We start from the raw sequence: 23208 nt of genomic DNA, 5'->3' as shown, positions 1-23208 counted from the left end.
AAAGCTTGGTGCTTTCATTTTGACTTTCTTTCAATGCCTTTTAAACAACACTCAGCTTCTCTCCTCCTGCTGGTTTGGAGACAGTATTAAACTTACCTGGCATAAGGAAGATTTTGTGCGGCTAATTTTATAAGATGACTCCAAGTCATTTCATTCAGAGCTACTTATTTATCTTAGTGGATTCAAATAGTGTAAATCTGGACATTCCTGTTAATGGTTGGTGGAAAAACATGCGGGTGGAAATATGTCTTTCCCATAGGTACTTGAGAGCATTTGATTAGAGGCCAGGCACGTAGCAACTTCGTGAATCTTCTTTTTTTTGTTTTCTGTTTGCAGATTTTATTCTTCACCGTACAGTATTGCAACCAACCGCATGATTCCACAGACATCTATCACGCCATTCATTGCTGCTTCCCCTGTCTCCACATACCAGGTATGTCCGATTTACCTGCACCTTAGGAGATATCTTTCTTGCAGTAATACACTATTTAGAGGCAAAAAGGACACAGTAGCATGAAAAGAAAACATTTCTCATACACTTTAATCACATCTTAATGTAATAATACTCAAGTTATGAGTTAGTCTATACTTTCAAGAGCCTGTTTGCATCAATTCACTGGATAATAAAATCCAGTATGCTTTTCATTCTTCCTGCTGAGTTTTCATGATTATGCTGCTTTCCAACCAACCTTAATACAGCTCTGTCACCACTGGGAAATTATTTTGTTTGTTGTCTGTTACTTTGGTTGTTCATGTTCCCTATTGTGTCTTTTCTAAAAGCACATTTCTAGCAATTCCTTCACTCACTCCAGGATATTTTGTCACTGTCATCTCATTTTGTCATGGTTGTCCTGGTAAAGCTCCATAGATAGATGTTAAATCCTACTTCCCAAGAAACAGAAGAAATTATCAAAGTGGTAAAAAGTTGTTCCTATTCCCTGCTGTTATTTCATTCTCAGTTCAAGAGAGACCAAAAGAGACCTCAGGGGTTCCGCATGTTGAAATGCTGGAAAGTCTGAGACTCAATGTGTGTCATCAACTAGATATTATAGCCAGTTAATTCCAAGTACATAGGTGGATTAAAATAGTCACATTTCTCCCTCAAACAATATCCTGTATTTTATTCCTCTGAGTTATTACGTATGTGATATTAATCTCCTCTCTACCTAATACTGTTCTTCAAACAGTTCTTCCAATTCTAATTAGAAAATGCCTATATATATGCTGCATGTAGAAAGTGTCTAGTGTCATTTCTTAAAAGTTTGGAGGGAGAAAGAGAGAATGCAAGCGTGTGTATGCATGTGCTTCTTGAATTTTGCAGCTGGTGGGGGTGGATGTTATATAATGGGTAAAACTGTAATGCTGCTGACTGCTACTAATTCAGTGAAGTTTTGCCTTGTTCAGTCACTATATACTTCATTTCAGGATATCCCAGCTGTCAGAGAATCAAACTTAAGACTATGTGCACTTTTCCTTAACTGATTCCCCCTGAAGCAGATCATTTTCTTTCTTTTTCTGCACTCAGATTCTTGAAACATATCCGTGGGCAAATGGAATAGATTTTTCATTTGAATTACATTAGAGGGTCTCTGAATGGCTGATTTCTTAATTGCCTTTCCTTGGGACCCATGAGGCTATGTGCAGGTGCTGTTCAGTTTTTGTTCTTCCTGCAGGCCTGCCTGGTTGTAATGTGCGTGTGTGTGTGTGTGTGTGTGTGTGTGTGTGTGTGTGTGTTTCCTTTTTCTTTTTTTTTTTTTTTCTAATCATGGCCTCTGTTCCAGCCAGGACCACCCATTAAGCCACAGTGTAGAGCACTTTGGTGACATGAATAAAATATTCACTGAAGAGCGATTTTACTTGGGAGGGCTCATAAGTGGAATTTAACTCTAGCTCCCTTTTCTCAAAAGAAGAGATTGCAGCAATGATCTATGTTGTTGATGCTTACCTTTCACCAGGTTTTTTCAGTCCAAAGTGCTTTGGCAATTCTGTGTGTGTGAGTATACAAAAAAAAATCTTCTGAGTTCTCCATGTGACATTCAGCTTATATGGGCTGACTTTTTCATTTGGCTGACACGTGGCACATTTAAGAATAGTTGGCTGGCTGACATCTCATTTTTATTTGTTATACCAATTACCAGGAGAGAAAATAATTACAAACGTGTTTAACTTGGGTTAAACCAAAATAATTGCCCCAAATTTTTGGTTTATCTCTTTAACTCTTACCACAACTTTTACCACTTGAACATATTTCTAAAATGGGATCACTTGAGCATTCGAAGTTACAACAGATGACAGAAAAAGAGAAAGTCTTAGCAGTCAACTCTTGCTTCCTTCATTACTTGCCATGACATCCCTGAGAGCTGATCTTCAAATGGTCTCTGAGGCCTCCTAAAACTTTAGCCTTCAACGTCAACCTCAAAATATGCTCCAAGACCCAGCCTGGGCTATGTGGGCACTGAAGTCAGCTCCATTGATATAGGAAGTTGCTTTACCTTTTACCTTGTTTCAGTGACCAATTTAATCAAGTCCAAGAATTGCCTTCTTACCCTTGGTTTTGAGCACGAATTAACTGTAAAGTCAGGTGGACTCCACTTTCTTATGACCTAGTGTGACTCCACTGAACACAAGAACCAAGTTCTCTCTATGATTGCTTTGTGCTAATAAATGCTGTTTGATGCATAGGTCCAGAGTACTTCATGGATGCCTCATCCGCCATACGTTATGCAACCAACAGTAAGTGTTCTCAGTCACCTGAGGCTAATATTTCTATTATCCAAGTACAAGCTTTTGGAATGCATAGAAGCTTTGGGGTAAAGCTTTTGTTATATTATGTAACTCTTTCAGGCAGCCATATTCTCCAGATAAAAAGCTGTTCCTGAAATTCTACAAAAGCATGTACGATAGATAGCTAGAGATCAACATAGACATAGAATTAGATAAAGAGAGAGGGTGACAAAACAAGAGAGTGAGAGAGAGAGAGTGTGTGGAAACTTTATTAGAGGAAATAGCAATCAGCCATTCAAGCTGAGTCTACCATTTCTTATGCATGAGGAATTTCTGCTTTATGTAGGAACTCAGAACTCCGGACAATTAAATTTATTCTACAAGGAAACTCTTTGTTTCCCTTCTCTTTCTGATATGCTTTTCTCTCTTTGGCCACAGTCTGATATGCTTTAGGGACAATTTGGAGTATCATAGACAAATTTTGACTTGAAGCAATATATTTCAAATATGAAGGTAGTTGTCTGCTAATAGATGAAGTTATATAGATAGATGGCAAGGAGTGTAAATATTTTCATGTTAATTAACTATAGCAGTTCTCTTTTTCTTTAGTGGAAATTTTCTCTCTGCAAAATATTCAAACTCTATTTTCTACTTGCTAGATTTCCCATTTGATGGCACAATATTACATCAATTCCAAGTGAAAAGCATGACGTAGTACATTAGAATCTAGACTGAAGGCTAATGATTGCGTTTATCTTTGCCTAGGTCTTCCAGGTTTTCTAGCTCTATAGAAGTGTGAGATAGAGATTTCAAAAGCAACACACTCGTGAGAGTGTGAGGCAGGAGAAAGAGCCCTAGACTGGAAGTTGTGTGACAAGGTCTCTGGTGAATCTTCTGGGTATGCTCTCAGTGCATTTGTTTCCTTTTCTGACACTATATACCTTATAGTGCTTTTGTGAGGATCAAATGAGAGATCATATGTAAAGACAATGTAAAAAAGTATACATGCTGTGCATTATTATTATCATTCTCCTCATTATTATTGCACATGTTCATTATACAAGGAAGAAGCAGTGCTAAATTTTAACCCCTTTAGAAGATAAATGTAAATAAGTTAGTATATAGTAAAGACCAGGGAGCTAAACACATAGGCATTCATTTCCTGGGCTCAAAAAATTAGAGAATCTGCTTTCATATTTCAGCTGTGTCCATTTTATTTTTTTAAATAAGGAACTTCTCATGTTGCTCCAAACATTTGGATGGTTTTTTATTTAAAGAATAAAATATATGTAGTTTACCACAGCAGAACTTTGTACCATATTTTGCAAAGCCCTTTATTTACCATTATTTACACACCTTGAGGGCTTTCTGAGTTCATCTAGTCTATGTTCTATAAATCACATGCAACAAATCCAGGCTACACTTTTCTGTCCAAGTCATAAGGCAAAATTCAGTATGTGCTGCCAAACCAATACATAGGATAGCAAAGACTAAGCCAACAGAGGAGAAGGAAAGAAGTGCTGCCAAGTTCTCAAGAGGAGACTTTCTGGAAGGAAACAACCACCTTCTCAAAAATGTGTTCATCCATAAAGCACTAATTCTAACTTAGCCCTCTTATTGAGTTTTAACATCATCTCTTTGTGGCCAAAATGAGTGCACATCTGGCAAAATCTGAATATTTTACCAGATATCAAACTATGTAAGATTCTTCAGTACTTCTAGATCTATTAGGGGCAGGGAAGATGGTTGTATGGGACTTTATTTCAGCTGTCACTCAAGACTTTTACAAAGTTTTTCAAATACCTCCTTTTGCACCCCAGTACAGCTTCAGCCTCATGTTTGCATGTATTATTTCTGTGCGTGTATTATTAGTGTATGTGTGCATGTGTGTGTGCTTTAATTTGTCCCTTTAGATTTTCCTTGCTGTGGCTACTACTCAGAGCTGATATCATATCTCTTCCCATGACTAGATTATGCATCATGCTTGAGCTTAGGCCACTAGGTTTAACTGTAATGTTTATGGCTGGGGTGGATTCCTGGAAAAATAGAAGTGACTGGGCCACCCACCACTTTGCTATCTTTTAGATGGAGAAAAGGGCTAAACACTGTCATGGAAACACAGAGTTTGTACCATCAATCATTGCCCTGTAATAATCTTGTTGGCTGTCCATATTACATAAGTAACTTTACCCAACTGGCTTTAATTTTATCATCAAAATGAGGGTAAATCACCCTATGATACTAAAATATAAAAATATTTAAGCTATCTTAGACTACAAATCAAAAATCTGAATCTGAGAAGAATTAATAAGGAACTTGACGATTAACAGCATGGATTCTTGTTTGAGCTCATTAGGATAGGAAACCCTTCTTAGCAAGGGGGTACTGAGCTATTTACGTAAACTTTCTGAGACACAGTTTTCTCATGTGTAACATGAACATAATAATACATAAATAATTATGTTTTGTTCATTAAATGACATAAGGCATTAAAGCTCTTAAAATAATTTCTTATAAAGAGCACTCAATAAATTATTATTTAATTATATTAGTAAACTTCTCATTATGCTTTAAATTATCCCAATTTTATCAAATGAGTGCTGTTATAAGCAGAAAGCTAAAAATAAGCAACTTTGTTGAGAATCATCTACTTCTACCACATTCATAGTGCTAATTACCTTACTTTGCTAATGAGTTTGGTGGAGAGAGACTCTGTGGCTATAAACAAGACAAATTGCTTACATTCGTACTTATTTCACTTACTTTCTAAAGATTCAACACCTAAAACTTAAAAAAAAATGCCCATTGAGAATCTCATTTTTTCAGTAACTGTAGACTACTTTACAAATAAATTCAAGGTGTCAAAATCTATGTCTCAAATATATTGCCCATAATTCCAATTTGCTTGCAAGTTTTCTTCTCTATCACATTTTCTCTTTCCTCACTTTATGATAATTTCATGCATGAGGTTTCATTGTACAGGAATATACCTATCACCAAGCACGTATACTGACTCCTGAGTTGAAGATGTATTTCCTAGGCTAGAAGCCCTTTGGGTTCTCTCTCAGGCTTGACTTGAAGGGCTCTAATGTCTCAATCTAGTTTGTATTTGAAAACAGCACTTCCTTAAAGTTCTAAAATAGAGCACAATGTCCTTGATCTCTTTGCTAGGGAGGATGAATATGTCAACTGGAGGGGTAACAATTGGTAAGAGAGAAATGAAATAGCACAGAGAACGAAAGGGAACAGTAGAGGCATGAAAGAAGAACAGAAAACATAAGCATATCATTTCTACAGTTTGCCGTTTAAGTTTATTTCTTTGGACATTTACTTTTCTAAGTAATGTGCTTGTAGATTTAGAAAAAAATACTCTGGGAAGAAAGGATAGACATCTCCCTGCATGGATTATAATTCTGGTGTTTTGGAAAGAAAAGAGATTTCTTTCATTGGACCCTGGGAACTTATTGGATCTCCTGGAAAGCTGTCACACCCCATGTAGGGAAGCAAGAGCATTTCTGTTTGCCTTTTGTTGTTCACCTGAACAGACTCTGAGAAGACAGCACTGTTAGACTAAATTAGGAATTCCCTTTTTGCTGAGAAGTAAAAATGCTGACTTTGTCAATGTAGTTGGTTATTTGTTTCTGCTTCTCAGCACAGACGTCTGTACTGCATGCTGAAATCTCACCACTGCACTGACAGAATTTTAATAGTTGATGGATTGCACCAAATATCTACTCTACAGAGCAGTATGTTACATTGGAATGTCATATGAATACACAATTGAAATTCCTGTGTTCCAATACATTGGATATTTTGTTATGTCTGTATTACTGACAAGGAGAAAAGATGATAGTTTTCAAGAGGAAGCAGCTTTCCACTTTCTTAAACTTTATTTAAGTTCATTTGAAGCATAAATCTTCTGTTCTTGATATGGTTAGTGTTATATCATCTCAAGGAGAAAGGTCAGTTTTCATTTTGACTTAATTACAAATTGGTTATCTAGTTACAGTATTCTAAGAAATGCAAGATGCCCTTATTGAATCAATACATGATTTGTTGCCATGGCAACAAATGACAAAAAAAGTTGCAAGCAAATAAAAAATTGAAATTGTTATGATTAATAAACCCTGATTTTTCAGCTAAAGAGCAAATGTAAACTGCTTCTCTACAACCAGACTGTTTAAGAAACCCCAGAATACTTAATTTGGTCATTCTTTGCCCTTAAACATGTAAGGCCTAAGGGCTAGTTTTAGAGTTGTGTCCTTCAAATTTGTAGGTGTGTGTTTTGAGAAGGCGTTATCACCAAATTTGCCCTAATTACTGTAGAAAATAGTCTTGGCTTGGCTATTGTTAAATATAACTTCAAAATTTTACAGTAATTTTTTAAATATAATCTCAGGCGACTTCAGTAAAATAACTTTAAACAATGAAATGCAAGGCTTATAATTCAAAAGAAGTGTATAGAGTATAAAAGATTTTCCTCCTAGGATCCCTTCATTCATCATTTCTATTCTCCAGAAATAAACCTTGTCAACAAAATCAGGTATTTCTGTCCAGTCAATTTTATGTGCATATGAAAGTATATATTTGCATGTGTGTAAATGTGTATTTTTAATATGGAAACAATATTATTCTACAAATATTGTATTACAATTTGCTTTATTTTTCCTCAATAATAAAATGATCTGGATGTCAATAAATGTGAGTCTCATATAGATCTGTATCAACTTTGATAACAGCTCCATTATCCACTATTGTATAGATGCACCAAAAGGTGTAATTTCTTGAAAACTCAAGACTGTAATATTACGCCCTAGTGAGAAAACATCTATCGGATAAGTTGCTGACACAAAAGATATTTACATTTTAAAATTTGATATATATTATTGTCAAACTGCATTTTAGATAGCAGTTTCTTTTTCTCCACAACCTCAGTTAAAAGCAGGTGATCTCAAGTTTTAGACATTTTGTTAATGTGGTAAATGTCTCACTGATACTTTACTTTCATTTCTGAATCCTCTGAGTTGAGTTGATTTTCACATGCTTATTGACTGATTTTATTTTCTTTACTTCTGAACTTCAAGTTGGTTTGCTTTGCTTAGTTTTCTTTTGAGGTATTGATCTTTTCTTATTTATAAAAGATCTTATTACAATTAGTAAGTTTACAGTGTCATAGATAGTTTAAATATTCTCTCAGTTTAAATTTTAATTGTATAATATTTGCCATGCAGATTTTTAGTATTTATGTATTCAAATGTATCAGTCTTTCTTTTAGAACAAGGGTCAGCAAACTTTTTCTGTAAAAAGCCAAACAGTAAATATTTTCTGTTTTCTGAGCTATATGGTCTGTGTCACCCCTACTCAATTCTATGGTTTATTGTGAAAGCATCCATAGACAATACATAATTAATGGGTGTGGCTTGAGTTCCAATAAAACTTTATTTACAGAAATAGGTATGGCCACATTTGACCCACAGACTACATTTTGACAACCCCTGCTTTAGAGCATCTGTATTCCATGTAAAATACCTTACTTACTATAGATTTTAAATGCCATATATTTTCTTACTGTGTTTATAGTAAATTTTGCTTAAAAATGTTGTGTCTTTTGAAGTTTCTTTTATAGCATGAGATGAGATTAAGATCCAAAGTTTCATGTTTTTTCCCCCAAATGTATAACCAATTACATAACACATTTTACCAAATAAGCCATCTGTATTTCCTCCTCTGATATAAATTTTATGCCAATATTTATCACATAATAAAATCTTTTTATCTTTGGGTCTGTTTCCAGACTCTATTCTGTCCTGCTTATCTGTTTGTTTTGACCATTACTCTATTTTGATTACTATAACTTACAATACCTTAATCAGGAGTGTCCAATATTTTGGCTTCCCTGGACCACAGTGGAAGAAAAATTGTCTTAGGCCACACATAAAATACACTAACATTAATGATACCTGTTGAGCTAAAATATAAAATAAAATAAAACAAATCTCATAATATTTTAATTTGAGTGTGTGGGGTCACATTCAAAGCCGTTGTGGGCTGCATGTTGGGGAAGCTTGCCTTATAAACTGATAGGACATGTCCACAATTTTTTTTTAATTGTTTCTCAAAAATTTTTCTAGCTCCTTTACATTTTCAGATGAACTTTAATGCATTGTATCAAGTTAAAAATGTACTAAAATTTCAAATTATATATTGACTTATGAGAAATTTAAGAATATGACATATTTACAACACTGAATTTTTCTATACAAGAAAAAGAACTTTTCATCTACCCAAGAATTCTTTTATGTATTTTGGATAACTTCATAGAGTATCAGGTTTCCTCCATATATGTTCTAGACATTGTTTAATGTTTTCTTTGGCATCTTAGTATTTTGGTTATTATATGTCTTCGTTTTTGCTGTGGCTATAACAAAATAACACAGACTGTGTAATTTATAAAGAAAATAAGTTTATATAGCTCACAATTCTGGAGGATGGAAAGTCCAAGAGCTTGACATAGGCAGCCAGTGAGGGCCATCTTGTTATGTCATAACATAGCAGAAGACATCACCTGGCAAGAAGGCAAAAACAAGAGAGCCAGAGCGAGCTTCCTTTTATAACAAAGCTATTCCCACAAATCTAATTCCATGGCAACATTAATCCATTCATGAGGACACAAAACTTATTTCTAATGTGTAAATTTTCTAACACATGAAATAAATATTCTTCAGCCTGGTAGTTATAAAAATTTAATATATTTTCTCATTGATCACTTTGCTGTATAAAAATGTACATACTAGTTTTATTCATTTAATCATTTAATTTAAAAAATCTATTAATTGTTCAAAAGTATTGCTGAAATTTAGAATATGTACATAAGTTAAAATATGCATATAAAATACCCATTTCCTCTTATGGAAAGATTACTGCAGTTAATATCTAATGTTATATGTTTCCAGATGTTTTTCTGTATTTATATCAATATCTACCAACTTATCTACATCTACAAACACACATGCACACAATATACCCTTTATATATATATATCACATGTATGTGTATATACCATTTACCACAATGATATCAGTCAAAGGACATCACACAATATGTGCTATTTTCAGCGAATATTTTCCATTTTTCTCAGTTGGGAATTTTTTTATCAACTCTAATCAAATTTTCCCAATTGAGCAAAAATGTTATTTATACTGGTTTACCCAATCCAGGAAGTGGTTATTGGGTCATTTAAGGCTCTTTTAATCTGGCAGTCTTTTTCCCCTTCCCGTTCATGGTTAGCTGACCTACCATGTATCCCACTCTTGTGAAATGTTTGGTTGAGTCTTCATGATGCTGTTTATCCTTTTCTTCTATCTCATATATGAAACCATTTTTATAACCCGCTATCTTTCTGAATTCCTTCGTTGTTTTCAATAGAATATTTAATTCATTCTCAGCTTTTCCAGGTCATCAAAAATAATATAATTTTGTACCTGATTTTAAATATTTATATTTCATAATTCATTTTCCAGCCAAATGGCTTTGGAATGTATCCTTTGACTTATTTCTTATCATAATGGAAATGCCACTATGAATTATTTTTTAATTCAGGTATAGATGTTGAACTTAATCAAAGTTTTTTTTTGAAACTATAGATATTATTTTCCTTTTGCCAATTTTATTGTATTAATATGTTTGTAATTAATTGTATTATAATTTTTAATATTTTCCTAAGGTAGAATCATTCTGTCATCAACTCCATTTGGTTATGATATATCCCTCTTAAAAATATACTTCTGGATTATACTTGTTAATAGTTTATTATTTTGGCATCAGTTTTTATTAATAAAATTAGTAAGCCATTTTTGTCAGGTTTGAATATTTAATTAACAAAGCCTTCATAAAGTTAATTTGGAATAATTCCTTTTTCTCTAGTTACAGAAAAATTTTAAGTAGCATTGAAAAAATCTCTTTTTGAAGATTATAAAATCTTTATATGCAAGACTGTCTTAATTTTGGGAAAGAGATGCATTTATTTTACCAAATCCAGTTTAAAAAATAATCTATTACTCCAGCCAGACATGTTCTCAGGAGACTAAAACTTTATAATCTATTTAAGAATTTGTTAAGGTTGGCCCGGTGCAATGACTCAAGACTGTGACCCCAGCACTTGGAGAGGCCAAGGCAGGCAGATTGCTTGAGCTCAGGAGTTTGAGACCAACTTGGGCAACATGGCAAAACCTTGTCTCTGCAAAAAATACAAAAAATTAGCCAGGCATGGTGGTGCATGCCTTTAGTCCCAGCTGCTTGGGAAGTTGAGGTGGGAGGATTGTTTGAGGCCAGAAGCTCAAGGCTACAGTAAGCCAAGATCACACCACCATACTCCAGCCTGAGCAACAGAACAAGACCCTGTCTCAAAATAAAAAAAAAAAAAAGCATGTGTTAATACTATGTATGATCATGAAGAACTCTATCTGATTGTTGCATAGTTGATAGTCATGTTGTTGAATGACCAAATCAATTGGATTGTGAAATGCCATGGTCTTAACAAAGTTAGCATTATCTTTTGCTCCATGACTAGTTGTTGATATTTAGATCATAGGTCATATAGTTCTTAAGTTAAACATAGTACAAGTAAAAATCATCAGTTGCCAACTGCCTAATAAGGAATTGTTAGGTATGAGCAAGTTGTAAATCAATAATTTGTAATTTTTAAGAATGTATAGAATTTTTAATGCCCTTCATTGTCATAAAACTTGAGGACTATTTTCCTCACATACTCACTCGATTCAGTCTTCCTTCCCCTTATCCCCTAGCTATACCAATCTTTGACTCCTCATCTTATAAAATTGAGAAAATTGGGTTCAATGAAAAAATAATCAACAAATAATAAAAACAAATATTCTTGAGCATCAAATATGTGTATGAGATTTTTCTAGATATTGTTGGAAATGGAGGAGAGAAAACAAGAAATAATTTGTCCTCAAGACTTGCAATATAATTGTAGAAAAACATTATATGCTCAGGATAATTTAATTAAAAGGTACAGTTGAAAATTTGTCAAAATTTTGGTAATTATGTAACCTTAAAAATGAAGAGGCCTCTGTGAACAGTGAAGAACAGGGAAGAACAATGACAGAAACATGACCTTAAAGGATGGGTGATGTTTGTGGGGCTAAAATGTAAAAAGGAGAATATCTTAAGTGAAAATAATCCACAAAAAGTATGGGAGGAGAGTCTCAAGTTATTTCAAAGGGGACTACGGTGGGAGGCAAATAGCCTGCCTTAAGTGAAATGTTTATATTAGAGAATGAGGGAAATATTTGGTTGGAAAGTTAAATTGCTATGTATTGAAGTACAACTTTCATGCAGTCAAATCTGGCAGACTTTCCTACACATTTTTTATTAGCTTAACAATCCCAGTACTATTGTTTAGAATTTAGGTGTACTTTGAAAAATGTAAAACAGAAAGAGTAAGTTATGTCACTGATGTGTGTGTAAAAGTAATAATATGCAGTGGAGTAATGTATGAATCAATTATAAATAGAAAAAATAAATTCTGCCACGTTATGAAATGCCATTATGCAAAGTCTTTGTATATAAAGTCATTTTATATTCCTAAATAATTTTGGAGGTAATGTTTATCTTCCAAGTAGAGTTCCTGAAAGCTTCCTGCTGTCTGAGATCCCTGCATCCTAAGCACAGGAGTGTCTAGGGGCAGTGGTGAGTCTAGAATCTTTTGAAATACAAAAATATGCTTTAATACATTTTTTAAATTCTCAGATATGGTGGTTGGAAGCTGCCAAGTGCTAGGCACCAACACATCTCCAGAGTACATAGGGATTCATCTATTAATAGATGGCCACTGTTTCCATACCCAGTAACATAAAAATTGCCCCAACTGAAGTATTCTAGCTCTGTTACTATGGGAGTATACGGGTGCATGTGTGTGGTATGTGTGCATGTGACTTATCTTTCTGCACGTGGTTTTATGTTATTTTACTAACAACCTTTAAAATGAAAGAATATCTCAATATACAATGTATTACTTTTTAGAACGGCAGGCACAGCATTCTTCACATGACACAACTGACAGCTGCTAAGAAGCAAAATTTCAATCATACATGATCTCCAATGTGTCCTTGGATAGTATTTAGAATTTCTTCATTACTTCATCATTAGTAAAGCAGAGTATCACTGCTTTGCCAGTTCCTTCATAAAGATGTAGATGATATTACTTCCTTAATAGCTATTCAACATATTAAATATAATTCAAATAGAAATAATGTTAAATATCCAATCTATTAAATTCTTATTTCCTAGAAAAAGAAAATATGCAGCTAAAATAAAGTCCCTGACAGACTTTCTAGAAAACAGCAAGTTACCAGGGCAACACAATCATATAGAGGTAGGGTAAATCATTTGTTTTATAAATGTTACCAGGGTAACAGAAACTACTCATGGAAATCACTGAAGGATTTAGGATGAGAGTACAGATAGTCCATGGAACTATTTGTTCTTTCATCGCACATTGGAACAAAATGTCCAAATATATTTAAAACTTTTAACAGTTATGTGAAGTATTTGGGTATTCATTAAATAGGTGATCATAAATGGGTTCAAATATTGAGAGTATTCTCAAATATCAAAAGATACTATTTTTGATTTCTTACTGCTCAGTATGTCATTGGGATACTTTATTTTACTCTGAATTTTGACTTCACTAGATTAGTTCTAGAGAACCTAGTCATTTCTACCTAGGTGCTATGTCTGCAATTTAGGATCATGGTTAATGGTGTTGATTAGCTTGAGGCTTGAGTTTCATAGGTCAACCAATTAGGGTGTACAAGGGAGGGAAGTAGTTAATGGAAAGGGAAAAACTATACGTATACATATATATATGTATAGGTACATGTATATAATTTTCGTGTGTGTGTTTGTGTATGGTGTGTATAGATTAATCAGGTTTCCTTAAAGAATTATGCACTTTAGAGTTATATTTTTCAAAATGATAACACAAATACAAGTAAAGTGCCTTTAAACTTTTCTACTGCCTAAGAAGAAACTTACCAAAGATAGGAATTAAACTTACATTTTTCTCCTTGTTTTAGAACAATTGGTTTCCCTCCCAATAAGACTCTCTGTCACAAAACAAATATTTCTAATATGTTCATCTACGGTTAACAATTAAGGTATGTAAAAGTCTATAAGCAGTAAAGAGGAGGAAGTTACTCATTGTGGAGGGAGTAGAGGAATAAGAACGAGGCTTCACAGAGGAGGTAACTCCTGAACTTGGTTTTGAAAAATAAAGAGGAATTTTTTAGACCAGCAAGTGTTGGGTGTCAGGAAGGAAGGGTGCTCTGAGCAAAGTGAACAGTAGATTGTAGGCATGGTTTTGGTCCTATCCACCATGTGCTACAGCTGGTGAACATCTAAGAGAAAGCAAGCTATTTTTACAGGGTACCAGGTGCCTCTAACACAGGGGCATATGCATGACATTTGTGTGCCCTTCAACAGTTCTGCCACAGAAAGTATCACTTATTCATGAATTAGGGCTGTTGTCCTATATTCCATTAAACATGGCATCTTCTCCTAGAGATCTGCTTGCATCTCTTGGCAAAGTATCCTCACCAATATCCAATGTGCCCTTTCACAAGCTCTCCACTCAGAGTTGAGTGTAATTTGCAGGGAATGTTATTGATATTACTTGGGTATCATAAAGTAATCATTATAGCCTCTGCACAAGGCTAATTAGTTCTAATTCTCTGACTACCCCAGGTGAAAGTGAGATTGCTACTCTCCTCAGAACCCCCAAGAATGCTTAGTGTCTCATCATTTCACTGTCAACAAATGCTTCATTGCTAAGTTATTCAAACAATAAAGTAAGATGATAGAGACCCTAAGAAAAAAATACTGGAACTTATATGTCTACATGAGTTTCTTTTTTCCATGCGATGAAATTACTTTGGGAGGCCTTTTCCATTGATGCCATCTTAGACTGGGACATTTTAAAAATTTCTTCTTTGGGAATAATTTTCAGAGATAATTTATTAATCATACAAGTAAAGCAAGTTCATCAGGTTATATTCACATGATAGACAGAAAAATAGAGAAATACATACATGATTGATAGATAGATAGACAGACAGACAGACAGACAGACAGACAGACAGACAGATAGATAGATAGATAGATAGATAGATAGATAGATAGATAGAAAGAATGGGTGGATAGGTGGTGGATGAATGGATGGAGAGAAGGATGGATACAGGGATGTGTGGATGGATGGGTAGTCAGACAGAGAGAATATAGGTAATAGATATCCTGGGACATGCAACTAGTTCTTCTTTCCCAACTACAGTATAATTTTATTATTTGAGAGTTTATTCCATATAGTTCACAATATTTCTCCCTTTTTTATTTTATTCTAAATCAATATTTGAGAATAGGTTACACTTTATAGACTATTTCTGCATTGGCAAATATTAAGACACAAGCTTTCAGGTGCTGTTAGACAAGGATACTGACAAAGGTTTCTGTGGAAATTAAAGACGTGCATCTTCTCTGAAACCAAACCCAACTTACTAGGGAAAATGATGCTAATATTAAATTTGTCTTTGTAAGTTTGATCATTAAATCTTGTCATTGCCAGTAAGTAGGTTTGTTAAAAACAATTTAGGAAAAGTTCTCTTATGTTCATCATGTGGTATTCTAATTCCTTTTCAGTTGCAGATTTGTTTATGTCAGCTGAAAGAACTGTTGTTATTCAGTGTAATGTCTTAATTGACAGTTACATCTGTAGAGAGAAACATTTTCTTGTAGACATTTCTTCTATTAACTCTCAATAAAAGCCAAGCACGTGTTAACTTTCAATTTTGTGAAGAAATGTATAGGGCAACTAAATTAATATTCTTCAGGTATGTAAGTTTCTTATGACCTATCTTGATATAAGAACGACTCAGTAAATCCAATTGGCTGACATGTGGCTTTTTTGGTGTTTAAATTTATTTAGTCTGAGTCAGGATGTTATTAAATTGATACCATCTGATTTATAGTACCATCTAGGTACAGGCTATTTTACCTCTCATGGAAAAGATGGCAAGATTGTTTAGTTTGTGCCAGAATTTTCCTTAATAAATGTCTTCAAAACTCTCACAGGAGCCCAACCATGTACACAACTGGGATCTAGTAGTTCTGTGCTGTTGGGTGCTTGAGAGGCAAATTTCACCTAAAACATTGAGGGCAGGCATAAGACTTCTTGGCTATCATCACTAAGTGGCTCATAAAGTGCTCATGCTTTTAGCAGTACTAGACTCTGATGCACTTGCTAAGATGAGTCAGGTGGAAAATGTACTCCATGGTAGGAAACGGAACTGATAGAATGGAACTATTTGATGTGGACCATGAGAATTTAAAAGTGTCTGCATCAATTGATGATTCAGCGTCAGATAAAGCTGATATCAAACCACTCTATCTTGCAGTAATTACTCAATATGTTCAGCTGACTCTGAAATCTGCACTTGAGAAATGACAGAAAAACTACATTATCAGCAGAGAAAACATCTTTCTGCTGACCTAGGAAGACATACAAATAGTTCAGTTGGCATCACACTGTTTATGTGTAATATTTTACAAATTAGAGTGGTACTTGTTCCCTTTTATATCACTTAACATAAGTATAAATTCATTGCACATAATTGAGGAGAAATAGTAGAAACAAGCTGAGAAAACTGAAAGCAAATCCCAAGAAAGAGGATTAGTCCTCATCTATGTTAAAAAGAACATTGTGCTCTTGGCTTTCTTTTCTTATTTAGCACAGAGAAAATCAAGCTAATTATCAACTTAGGTTCTGAATAACAACCTTAAAACTTCCATTGAGAAGAGAAACCTTTTATCAAAGAGTTGTCCTTAAAAGGTTCTTAATCAATACACATTAGAACCATTTCTGCATAACAATGTTGTATATTAAAAATCAATTTTACTTTCCAATAAAGGCTTTTATCTTCTTTGTCTTGTGTCTCTAAGTATTTTCAATCAATACTGAAAAATCATTATGCTTCCAAGTTTGTGTTACATGATACATGTCTAAATACTCAGATTTGGATATCACACTCCAAAATAACCTAACTTTTTGAGATGAATATGTGAAATTTATTTCAAGGAAGAGTTTATATTATACATGGCATAAACTGATGAATGATTGATGGATACTACATACACATTACTGTCCATGTATGCTGAAAGCTGACCTCCATTATAGATATTCTTTAACCAAAAGACTGACATATACATGTAATACAAATGTGTGTTTATATGAGGTTATTCAGAGTTACATTTAAAGACTGAACACTGTTGAGATTTGTGGTATTATTTAGAAAGGAAGAGAATATGGTGGATGCATGGGTCAAAACTAACTCTAGGAAATTTTAGCCTAGGTGGCTAGGTAGAAAGTCGTGTCATTAAACTGAATTAGGATGCGTAAAAGAAGGCATAAGTTCCGGATCAGGGATATGTAGTTCCTTTTGGGCATGTTGACTTTTCAAGGCCAGATAAAAGATTTCCAATATGTACCTCAAAATACAGGTTTGCCACCCAAGAAGGGTAGTAATAGACTCATGAGTCATTTATTCTGGTTGGAGAGAACAGATGAGATTTCTAGCAATTTGCTTACTTTTCATAGTAATTACCATGCTTGATCTATGCAATAGCTCTTAGACTTAAAAATGTAAAATATTGTGCATATGAGGTTACCTTAAATTTACTACTCTTATATGTACTAAATTAAATGCTTGCATATGCCCCTTATAAACAAGGTTGTTTAGCAACCCAATTGTGCTTTTTCTTATACCTATAATGTTGTGGCTAATTATGTATTGTATTAACTATGCCTTTTTGAATTAATTAAATGTATATGCACTTGATGTTTCCTCTTAGGGAACTGACCACAGTGATAAGTTAGGAAATAGAGATAGATACTTCAAATTAGAAGAAATCTTAGGAGCCCCCAATGAGGTCTAGCAGTTGATGTAAATGTTTCAGAAATTGTCCTGTATATCCATGAAAAGCTGTTTCATTTCTATTTTGCATAACATTTCAGGAAAACTTTTTTTTTATTGTCTTTTTTCCAAGACATTTACACAGCCAACAGACACATGAAAAAATGCTCATCATCACTGGCCATCAGAGAAATGCAAATCAAATCCACAATGAGATACCATCTCATGCCAGTTAGAATGGCAATCATTAAAAAGTCAGGAAACAACAGGTGCTGGAGAGGATGTGAAGAAATAGGAACGCTTTTACACTGTTGGTGGGACTGTAAACTAGTTCAACCATTGTGGAAGACAGTGTGGCAATCCCTCAAGGATCTAGAACTAGAAATACCATTTGACCCAGCCATCCCATTACTGGGTGTACACCCAAAGGATTAGAAATCATGCTGCTATAAAGACACATGCACACGTATGTTTATTGCGGCACTATTCACAATAGCAAAGACTTGGAATCAACCCAAATGTCCATCAATGATAGACTGGATTAAGAAAATGTGGCACATATACACCATGGAATACTATGCAGCCATAAAAAAGGATGAGTTCGTGTCCTTTGTAGGGACATGGATGCAGCTGGAAACCATCATTCTCAGCAAATTATAGCAAGAACAGGAAACCAAACACTGCATGTTCTCACTCATAGGTAGGAGTTGAAAAATGAGAACACTTGGACACAGGAAGGGGAACGTCACACACCGGGGCCTATTGTGGGGAGGGGGTGGGGGGGAAGGATAGCATTAGGAGATATACCTAATGTAAATGATGAGTTACTGGGTGCAGCACACCAACATGGTACAGGTATACGTATGTAACAAACCTGCACGTTGTGCACATGTACCCTAGGACTTAAAGTATAACAACAACAACAACAAAATAGCATAAAAAAATAAAAAATAAATAAATTGTCTTTCTTCCATAGCCACTAGCCCAGCTAATGGAAGAACAACAAAATTTGAAAAGCACAGCAACAAGCCTCTGCCTAGTAAAAACCAAGAAAGCAATAAGCTCTTTTGTCAAGCCTCTAAGAAAATTTTAAAAGTCCTGTTTGTTTATCTTATAGTTTAGATATATGTATCTCATTGTTAGTCATTGTGAACGTAGGGATTTATAAACCCTACACTATTATCACTGGAGGGTTCCCACTGCTTTTAGAATAGAGTGTTTCTTAAAAACAATCCATTTCTTTCACTTTATTGACAAGAATAGATTATTTCAGGCTTTGTTGGATTGGATAATCCCATCTTTGGCCTTTACGCTGTATTTTTCTCTAACGTTCTGGTTGACGCTGGTAATGAGAACCACTTTTACTGATCATAGAAGTATGAGCTCAGAGTGACTCACTAATTCCAGTGTGTTTCAAATGGCCAACTTGAAAAAGGGGGATGTGAGAGCTAAATTATTGAAGAACATCATGTTTTCCTGTGGGGTTTTTCCATGCCCTGAATATTTTATACATGCTTTTTGTTAGTGTTTTTTTCTCTGTTCTATTTGACATTTTAAATCACAGAAGTTTAAAGTAAGTTTCTTCAGAATCCATAACAGTATAACCGTATCTCCAGACAAATGTTTACAAATTGGATTGTGGCTCCAAGATTTAACTTTCTTTCGCGTCTTTTTCTAAATATAAAGTTCAGCCCGAAATTGTCAAGAGTGAGGATTCATTGACAGACAATCAGCAGGAGGTCCTTTTAGTGGAATATTACCTGTGATACAAAAGGATTAAACATTTCAAATATAAACCTTTAATCTGTGCTATCTAATTACTGACATCTGAACCAGTATCAAGGAATTTGTCACTTTTTCACTTTTGTAATTCTAACAAAGAAGCAAGAAACTTAACTCTGCACCTGAAACAAACTTCTAACGCAAAAGCATGTAGCTTTAGTCTTTTCTCTTGAGATAGACGAGGATGTGTTCCCTGTATTTCTGATTTGTAATAATTCAGAAGGCAGCCCTGTTACTGCAATCACTCTTGCTTAGGAAGTTATAGACAGTCTCACGTAAATCAGAATGGTCCAACCATTTGATCATGTCCATTTCTATTACACATGGTCAGGCATATGATGAGAAATGTTCTGGCTCACACAATTTCATCTTATAACTGTCTTAGAAAATGAAATAAATTGTGATTACAGCTTTGGTTTCCTAGCAGAGTCAAAATTATGCAAGGAGGAAAGCCCATCTACTTTTACTCATATCCCTGTACTCTCTGATAAATCTTTCTGTCTTTCCCTCTCTCCTTTTACTGTTGGTGCTCTACAGATTCAATTTATTAGACAATTACTAAATTACCTCATATTATTGCTTAAATTATATCTTCTCTTCTTTAATTTGTTAAGTTTAATAATCTCCAGTGAATATCCACGAAAGAGAATATGCTTTTTTCCCCATTTTGAATTGTTTAAAAGTCATTAGAACTAGGATTTCGAGTCAATCTGAAATCAGCTAGATATTCCTTGTATTGCTTTTATTAGAAAACTTACTTATTGGCTGTTCAGGGGAAGCACATATTTGTCCTACAGCAGGCTGTTAATGATCATATCAGTCTAGCCAGTATTGTGATGGAATACTGCAAAAGGAGAACCAAAATCATTTGGGTTGTATTTCCAGAAAAATGTATGTTATAAGAGAATAAGAAACATGTGGGTTGTATTTCCAGAAAAATGTATGTGTATTTGAAAATTAAAGATTCCTTAGGGGAAGAAAATTTTGTTTTAAATTTTATTAATCTCAAGGTATTTAAAAATCCTCTGAAAGAATTTTAAAGAGCTGCAAATGATAATTATCATGTAATTAATTCATTCCTGAAATGTTTTCAGCAGAATCAAGAACATTTCTGTTGCCTGGACCTTGGAAGAATGACAGCAATGAAAAAGTTCATATTCTTTGCCAGTTTTTTCCCTTAACACTGAAAATGTTAAATTGCTCTGAAGTTAGTGACTTATTGGAAAAATGAAACCAGAGTAATTCATTCCTCTGTTCATTCAACAAACATTTTTTGGGTGTTTGCTATGGCCAGGCACTACCATTCTGTATTCAGTTCAAATACAAAACCAAACCAAAAAAAAGATCCCCTTTTCATGGAAGGTATCTTCCAGCAGGGGAAAAATAATTTAAAAAGTAAAAATGCAACGGCAAATTATGTTAAATATTTGGAGCCAGATTTTGGTAAAAATATCAAGCAGCTGTGATTGGTCTTTAAGAACCCCAGCCATTATTTTCAACATCTTTTCTTCCCACTTGGTGATGTCCTTCCTTCAAGACACTTAGATATTCCAAAAGGTCATTCTTTCTCTCTTGCTTTTTCATGTAAACAACATTTAAAGAGAACCCACTATGTGCCAGATATGTGCTGCACCATATTCAGAAATTTAATTGGAGTATACATTACGTATAGTCCCTGTCTTTATGAAACTTCCAGTGTATTGGGAAAGAGAGAAATAAATCAAATCGGTATTTTAAGGAATAAGAAATTAAACTGGCCATACATTCTATTGAACAAAGATTCATGGGACTCTAATCTCATGCGTGTGTGTGTTTGTGCATGCATTTGGTAGGATCCTCTTAGAGAGGGTCTTTGGAGGCAGAAAACAACCATCAACTCCCACTAAACTAACAGTGGGTGCTTCTCCCAAAACTTCTCCTGAAAAATTTGATCTAGTTATTAGCATCTTGGGGTAAATGAGGTTATCAGTAGACTTAAGTGTGTGCAATATTTTTCCTATTACTTTGTAACAAAACGTTTGTGAACCTTCTAGAAAATTCCAGGTATCAGCAAGAAGTTCATCGGTCTTTTGGGTTTGGAGTCTTCTATACTTTGAAATAATGTCCTACTTATTCACGGTTCAGAGAAGTCCTTCACTCTGTCTTTTCATGAGGCAATTATATAATATTATATACGCTATCACAAAAGATAAACCTGAATGTAATAGGATAATGTATTTACAGATGAAGGAAGTGAAACTCAGAGAGGTTAATTGACATTACTAATATCACACAAGTTAGTGGCAGAGCTGGGACAGGTATGTTTCAATTCAGTTAACACCAACTCTGTTTCATTATTTCTGGTTTGATTTTTTCATTAAATTTTGATATTTCAGGTTACATAATTTAACCTAGAGTAAATCAAGTTGGCAGATTAATAAAAAATTATGATTGGGTTCTTCTGTATATGGAACACAAAATATTAGTATGTTATCTATGTCCTTTAATGCCAATTACATTAGCATATAAAGTAAGATATTTTTTAATATTTTAGCCATCCTATCATTATACCTTAAGTGGAAAGGAGTTTTATGTTTTAGCTAAAAGCTTTGATTTTGACAGGCACGTTCATCCAAATAGTATCATAATTTAATTCTTTCTGTCCTAAAGTTAGTTAAAAGCTTTGATTCTGACAGGCACATGCATCTAAATGTACCATAATTTAATTCTTTTTGTCTCAAAGTTATGTTATGCTGGGTGATATGTCTGAGGTAAATACACTTTATTTTTAATGTTCATAATCATTGAATAAGATCCACCTTAATATTATAAATATTGTAGCGCTATTTCAGGTTATCAAATTAATGACACTGTTCGCACTTCACAAAAAGTAGATTAGATAGTTATGAGAAAATTATATGAAAGTATCTAAACTATATGCTAACATTCTTTTCCATTTCTACACGTAAGATGGTTTATTGCAGCATATAATTAATTTTGGGCATTACACAACATTTTTATTTAATTTTTTAAGAGGAGGCTTTTTTTCAAAATCCTACATATTAAATCTAAAAGATCAAAGACCTCTGAATCAAACCCAAAATGAATAGTTTCTTCTAAAGTAATATTTTTTCATTTTCCTTATATTAGATATTATCTACTTGTAAAACTAAAAACAGTTATAAAAACAAGCAAAAAGTATTATCTTTTTTCTTTTTATTTTCTTCGAATTATTTTTTAAATGAGAAAACAATTTTTAATAAAGGTGGAATATTTCCTACTCTTTTAAAGAGTTTTTCCTAATTAAATTTTAAAACTACTTAGGAAGTTTTGCTTATAATCCTGCATTTGTGTAATGGCATTGTGAATAATTTGCTAAACACAGACATTAAAACACTACAAGAACAAATCCAGTGGATTTTATTGACCAGCTACTGACTCACTAGATGAAAGAAAAAGATAGGTACCAGACCATTCCCGTTGAAAAATAATCTCAATATTGAATTATCCATCCACGGCATGGGGGACTACGGCATCTTTTCCAGAAAGTCAGAGATGTACAGGTGAAATAAAGAGCCAAAAAGAATTTCGCATAAACGAAAATAGAGAAATTAAGCTTTCCTGGGGGAGAAATGCAGCTGTTCGAGCTGTGGAACTTCAATGCATGCAGACCTCACTTCTATCTCATACAAGTGTGTATATGCTTGCTTCATGTGAACTTTGTGAAGTCAATCATTGC

The 23208-nt window shown here is 34.0% G+C and overlaps 1 protein-coding gene across 13 annotated transcripts in view; it reads left to right on the top strand.

Moving 5' to 3' along the window:
• The window catches only part of LOC105470974 (RNA binding motif single stranded interacting protein 3), a 1471638-nt gene that overhangs the window by 1346959 nt on the left and 101471 nt on the right, over positions 1–23208 (top strand). For 11 of the 13 annotated variants that reach the window (XM_071090773.1, XM_071090775.1, XM_071090774.1 and 8 more), the window contains 2 exons: positions 337–433; positions 2683–2733. In XM_071090773.1, the coding sequence (XP_070946874.1) occupies positions 337–433; positions 2683–2733 (148 nt within the window). The remainder of the gene's footprint in view (positions 1–336; positions 434–2682; positions 2734–23208) is intronic. The other 2 variants (XM_011723340.3, XM_071090779.1) reach the window with 1 other exon arrangement.

This window comes from Macaca nemestrina, chromosome 2 (genome assembly GCF_043159975.1).
Source record: "Macaca nemestrina isolate mMacNem1 chromosome 2, mMacNem.hap1, whole genome shotgun sequence".
NCBI classification, from domain to species: domain Eukaryota; kingdom Metazoa; phylum Chordata; class Mammalia; order Primates; family Cercopithecidae; genus Macaca; species Macaca nemestrina.
Note: the sequence above shows the minus strand (reverse complement) of the source record. Positions and strands in the feature narration are given on the sequence as shown.